The following is a 6,272-nucleotide window of genomic DNA, read 5'->3' on the forward strand; positions in this document are numbered from 1 at the left end:
AATCCCCAGACACAGGTAGGTCTACCCAAGCAGCTGTGGTACTATGTGCTGTTGCTGAACTGCAACCCCCTGTGCTCTCAAGCTCTAGCAGAACATGAGACACTGTGGCCTCCTCCTCAGAGGACAAGACCCTGACACTGGCAGTTTTAGCAAAGGCACTTCCATGAAGGACAGGGAGGAACTTCTCCCAGTGGGCAATAAAGCAYCTCCAGCTGTGTGGTTTTCAGGCCTGTGTACAGTTGGCTTTTTAAATCAGTAATTTGAGTTTGGGCACTTCTGCTGACTGCCTTGAGGCTATTATAATGCCAGCAAAGCAAGCTGCTCCCTTTACCAGGCTCCTTTGCTAAATGTTTTGTCCTCCACTCAGGGCTTTGGTCTCCCCTTTGGACTGGCAAACAGGAGGGTAACTAGGGACTATACCACGGTAAGTGTGGGCATTGGAGGGCACCAAAGAAACCTATTTTGCCTGCAGGCTAGCTTTTATGAACAGATGCTTCCTATTTGCCCTGTTGTCTCTAGCTCTTCTTAATTTTAATTTGCTTTTATTTTTAATTTTATTTTTTGATGCACTGAACCTTAAGTCTCAACTCCCTTTCAAAAAGGCAGTATGAGCTACCAAGCTACTTGCTTCCTTGCTGCAGGCTGAATATGGAAGGAGCATGCTGGGAAGGGGGCTGAGAAAGGTTTTGCTGAAGGGAATGTTTACGTACGTTAATTGCACAATGTATTGGCCATGTATCGTTTTGTGTTGACTTTTCTGCTTTTGCTGTCTCTATTATCAATACAGCCCCTTTAGTTCATAAAGGTGCTTGTTTATTTTGTTTCCCACAAATCTTAGCCAGAAGTTTGTGTTAGTGTGGGGAGAGAAATGCCTTGCGTAGTTAAATTTTGAAGGTAGTCCTCTCTTACAAGGCTTTCCCAACAAGTAAGAGCTTCCTCAGGGCTCCCCTTTGTATGTTACTGGATCAGAATGAAGGGAATGCAAGGCACTCTGCAGCCTCTGGCACTCCTCTGCCTTACACTAGGCTGCTTTTCCACTCAAAGGAAGCACACACAACAGTAAATGCTCAAGCAGATTCCAGGTCATAATAAGCCAATAGCCCACTACTGAGACCTGCCACCCAGGAATATCAAGTACCCTGTCTTCTCTAGGCTTACTGGGATAGACTGCATGCCAGTAAGATGGTGGTAGGACAAGAACAGAGTGGCTGAGAAACCTCTTACAAAATACAGAAGTGAGGGGAGAATAGGGAGAGAGAAGAAAAAGAAAGTGGGAAGCTACCAGGTCTAATTATTTATTTAAAACCCTGCAGAGGGACTTCATATCTTGGAGTTGATAGGAAACTTTTATGCAAGTGCTGATTCTTGGAGGCACAGAAGGGTTAACAGGCTCTGATGTACCTGAGAGGTAGGCAGATCTTTCAAAGTCCAAGCACCAAGATCAAGTTGTCTGCTACCTGTTTGCGGAGAGAGAGAGGGAGAGAGATACCCACCTCCCATCTGATTTTGTGAAGGTAGGACTCCTTTAGTCCTGTAAGTTTGTGTGGAGGAAGAAAGGCTCTCTTTAGCATCGGCTCAGGGGATATATATGCTTTCGAATGCACAATACTTGGGTTTCCCTTTTGATCCAGAGAGATTGATCTCTTCAGCTTATTGCTGAGGCACAGCAACCAAGAAGGTGGCCCAGAGAGGTCTTTAAAAGGGAGAATGTACTGCCTTCCTGCACCAGCCAGGAGGTTCTTGATTGCCTATTGGGTAAGAGGGCTCCACCTTGATCCCTGCTTGATGCTCTTTCCGATCACAAGTGTGCTTTGATTTCTAGTTTGCCTCCCAAACCCTCAGTTCTTGGAGAGAAAGCATCCCCACAGTGAGGCTTGGGSAGGACAAACAAGAATAGCAATGTGAAATGCTCATTCATACCCATAGGAAGGAGGCACATTGGTGAGAGAATGAAGAGCTCCTTGCAGGAGAGTCATCTGGTTAGCAGGGAGAATTCTGGAGTGCAATCACATTGTCCAGCAGGCATAAATAAGAGCAATTAGTAACCCCATGGCCACAGCAAGAGCGGCATTCTTGCGATTTTCCTTACGAAGCACACTCAGTTCTTTCTCTGGGAAACAAACAAAAAACAAAACAAAAATAAAGCCTTGCTTGTAGCTTCAGCACAAACAAAAAAAAGGAAAAAAAAAAGAAACGAAAAAAACCACCTCTCCTTTCAAAGCTATCTATAGATAAACAAGGCTACCTTAACCAGGGGCTGTTCTCTTGGGATCAGTAGGCGAAGCTGATAATTGCAGGAGGTAGACCAGCAAGACCTCTTACCTCTGCCCCCTCCCCCTCTGTCAGCTGATACCTACTTTTTTTTTTTTTTCAATCCAGAGGATCTGGATTCCTTTTATAAAATGCTGACTTGATTTCCCTCAGCCTTGCCCTGYTTATTTGAGCCCAGGTTCAAAGGCAGAAGTCAGAGCTGGCAGGAGCTTGACCAGAAAGCTAGGTTGCAGCACTGATCCCATCCAACCCTGAGGGGCCATTTTTAATGAAGTTCTTACCATAGTTGTCAGCTTTGGTCATTAGTAAGTTTCTTTCTCTCTCCAGTGACCTTCTGTAAGGAGAAGAGGAGTTCGTTAGCTGCGAGCACAACACAGCCTATTTCTCCGCGTATATGATGGAAGAGAAACTCTGCCCTACCAGCAGGGATAGGTGCTCACAGAGTGATCCCCTTACCCTTCATTGCAAAGAGGCGACAGTCTGGAAACCCCCAGCTGAGCAGGAGAAATGCAGCAGTTAAATGACGTAGCTTTGGCAAAAGAAAAAATTTTCTCATTACAGGACAGTGCCACTGTATGCAAGCAGGCTATAGGGGGATCTCTGACTGACAGACCCCTTCATCATGTTCCCCCAGGTGGAGAAAGAAGTTCTGCAATAGGTATGGGACAGGGCAGGGTCTGTACAAGGTCTCTGCTGGATCCTGCTCTTCCACCACATCTTGGCTCAGTGCTGAAAGACTATAACTCTTCTGCCCCATTCAAGCTGAGATCTCTTTCCTCAGCTGATACCTAATTTATACAAATTCCTCAACTTGGGGAGACAAACTGAACCCAGGCCTAGTGCTAAAATAGTTAACCTGAAGAATCAGGATAAGAAGTAAATCAAGCCAGCACCACCACTTACCCAGCCTTGTGTCTTCAACTGCATAAGATGATTAATTAATACACAGTTTAAAATATAAAAGCAAAATAAATTGCCTGAAAGCAGCACCATTACAGCAATGAGGACACTGTCACTCCTTTCAGACTGTGTACGTACAAACAAACATTCAGTAATAAGTTATCTCCCTGTTCAGCAGATGGTAATATTACAGGGAAGGCAGTAAGAGWAGCAGAGTTTGTTCCCCTTGGAGTAAAGCAAGAACCTGTAATGGAAAGAAATCCAAACCTAAGCGTACAGCTGGTTAAGTGACAGGCAGCAGGAAAGTAGGGTACATGAGCAGCAGAAGAGGAAAAGCTCTTAAGAGACAACCATGAGAGAAAAAAATGCAGAGTGCAACCTAGGAGGAAGTGAGAAGAGGGATTTGCCAACATCATTGAGGTGCTACTTAGAAACTTGCCTTTGGAAGCAGGTCAAGGGAAGAGAGTTTGAGAACTTAGGCACTCAGGAACTGAGACTATTAAACATGGCAAAATGTGCAGGACTCGAGGACTCCCAGCCCAGCTTACTGTGAATCTAGAGGGAGGGGGCTTTGGGTTCATGGGGAAGGCAAGGAAGAAAATGTGATAATTGAACTTCAAAATACAAAAGCAGAGTTCTCCTTTGTGTAATATTGGATCAATGAGTCTGATCAGTGGACAAGGACTTCCTTCCATGGTTTGGGAATAATTGGAATCAGGTATTTCTCTTTCCATCTGCATGCAAAAGGCCCTAGGAATTCCCAAATCCTAATTCTCTGATCTAAATGATATATATGATGATATGATCATATGGGTATGTTCCATTCTGGTTAGTTATTGCAACAGGAAGCTGGTTGGCTGGCCAGCAGTAGAGACTCCAGACAGTAACACAAGGGGACAAATTTAGGCCTAGGTAAAGGACTGGTGAGATGTGGAGCTAGAGATGAGGGAAAGGAGATAGAGCTCTGTCCAAATATGAATTGCTCTCTTTACTCCTCCATTACTGGAGGAGAAAAGAAAGCAAGGGGCTGGCTCAAGGAATGGCAGATGGAGAACAAAGTAACATAAGTTGAGACTGGAAAGTCTCAGTGTATGAGTCACTGCTAGGGCCATTTCTAACTGGGTTCTATAGGACATGCTCCTGTAGAGCAGAAAACAGGAACCAACAAGACTGCTCCCTTCCTGGGCCTACAACTGAGCTTTCCAGACTCTTTACTAGGAGCAGAGAAATATGATGTTGATGAATGGAAGAAAGGCATGTCCTCAAGCTCACAGATTTGAGAACCASTTTAGGGATTGCAGCTGGGGGGGAAGCCCTGGCTTTTGCACTCTGTTAAGGATTGAAGACTTGTTTCTTGCTTCACACTCCAGAGAGATGTCAGGTTCTGCCTGTGTCTCCTAAAAAAAGTCCAGATTAAAGTCCTTGCTTGAATCTCAGCTCAGACTACAGTTGCCTGTTCTATGTCAGCAACAGATCTCAGAGGAATTGTCCCTCTTCCCTCTCCCAAAGAAAGGCAGTAGATGATTGCATCCTTACACCCAGGCATATTTGCCACACAGGCATAGCTAGAGTCACTTCCCTCAACCCTTTTCCAAATGCATCCCAGCCTGGGATTGGCCTTGAGTAGTGGTTGCTATCCATCTTCCCCGTCTCAGCTTAGGCAGCCCCCACAAGACTTGAGTAGCAGTATATAGTGAATCTTTCCCTGTCTTACAGGACTATTTCCTATCATGCCCGGAGCCAGTTCTATAAATAATCTAGGAGGTGCATGCACAGCTTGGCTGGGTGTACTGTACTGCAGGTTTGAGTGAGGCTGTCTGTAAGATCAGCTCGCTCTCTATGTTGCTAAACTTCTCACACAGGTAAGTTCCCTGAGTAATCACCAAGATGGGGGAAGACAGTCTTGTCATGAGAAATCACACAAATTTCCCATCCATCCAAGAGTCCTTGCTGAGTACCACAGTGTTAGCAGCTAGCTGAAGTCCACAACCATAGCTGTGAAAGTAGGTGATCATCAATACCTTCTTTCAGGGCTGAGCTTCTCCCTGCGCAGTTTAAGATCCACCTCTTCCACACTCTGTCTGCAGAGCGCCAGCTTCTCTTCCAGCCCATCGATCTGAAAAACACATCAGTCCCCCTCCTTGTTTCTCCTGGTTGATATGGATCCACCCCTGCTCAGAAGAGAAAGATGGCAGACCAGCCACTCCACCTCTTACCTCTACAGCTAAACCTGCAAGCCCTGCAGAGGTGAAAGATCCTGAGCTACACACAGACAACACTAAGATGCACAGAAAGGTCTCTGCAGCACTCTGCAGAAAATCCCTAAGACACATTCACCATGGCCTCCACCCTGCTTACACACCTCCAGCTTGCACCAAGTTTTGGCAGCAACATCTTGCCACAGCAGAAATTGGTTGTCTTCCTGGCAAGTTACACCCACCCACACACACACTGGAGTATCTTCCTGTGAGATGGAGGGGGGGTAATTCTGGATAAGCATAAGAGAGTTGATCCACTGGCTTGCGTGTGGGGAGCCTTTGCACAAGAAGAAATCCTACTATGGCCAAACAGTTCTGGGAATCATTCATCTTTTATGTCCTGCAAACAGAATGTAAGGCATCACAAGGAAAACCTTATCTTTCAGGCTTGCTTCCAGCAGGGCAACAGTGGGAYTAATCATATAATACGAATACAACATCCTAGCCTGAAAGAAACCAGCCCTAATGTCCTGAGGTGGCAATGACCTCTCTTTTCAGCTACTTACACGACGTTCCTGCTGTGTCTGACCCTCCAAGCAAGGCCAAGCCCAGCAAAGTTACTGGCAGCACGGCCTCTCTATAGTGGCAGCATTCACAAGCCAGAAACTAAGAGATGACAGGGTCCTGGTTAAAGCAACTAGGTGAAATGACACACCAGCTGCCTGGACATCAACCTGAGATAGTCCAAAGCATGAAAGTTCCCAGCAAGACTGACACAGGAAATAAAATTAAAGGCCCTGACCCCTAATTCATACTGCTTTAGGGATAAGCTCTGAGACCTGACCTTCTGCTCAGGGAAAGTAGGCAAGAGTTATAAATAAGCAGGACAGGGGAGGGAAAGGG

The 6,272-nt window shown here is 45.8% G+C and overlaps 1 protein-coding gene across 3 annotated transcripts in view; it reads right to left on the bottom strand.

The window, feature by feature from the left end:
• Window positions 1-1,279: 1,279 nt before the first annotated feature.
• The window catches only part of CCDC167 (coiled-coil domain containing 167), a 13,252-nt gene continuing 8,259 nt past the window's right edge, over window positions 1,280-6,272 (bottom strand). For all 3 annotated transcript variants that reach the window (XM_085320547.1, XM_085320557.1, XM_085320537.1), the window contains 3 exons: window positions 5,193-5,287; window positions 2,553-2,605; window positions 1,280-2,110 (listed from right to left, as the gene is read on the bottom strand). In XM_085320547.1, coding sequence (XP_085176673.1) covers window positions 2,007-2,110; window positions 2,553-2,605; window positions 5,193-5,287 — 252 coding nt within the window. In that variant the 3' untranslated portion in view covers window positions 1,280-2,006. The remainder of the gene's footprint in view (window positions 2,111-2,552; window positions 2,606-5,192; window positions 5,288-6,272) is intronic.

This window comes from Rhea americana, unplaced genomic scaffold (genome assembly GCF_003343005.1).
Source record: "Rhea americana isolate MKP2758 unplaced genomic scaffold, rheAme1 scaffold_119, whole genome shotgun sequence".
Taxonomy (NCBI): Eukaryota; Metazoa; Chordata; class Aves; order Rheiformes; family Rheidae; genus Rhea; species Rhea americana.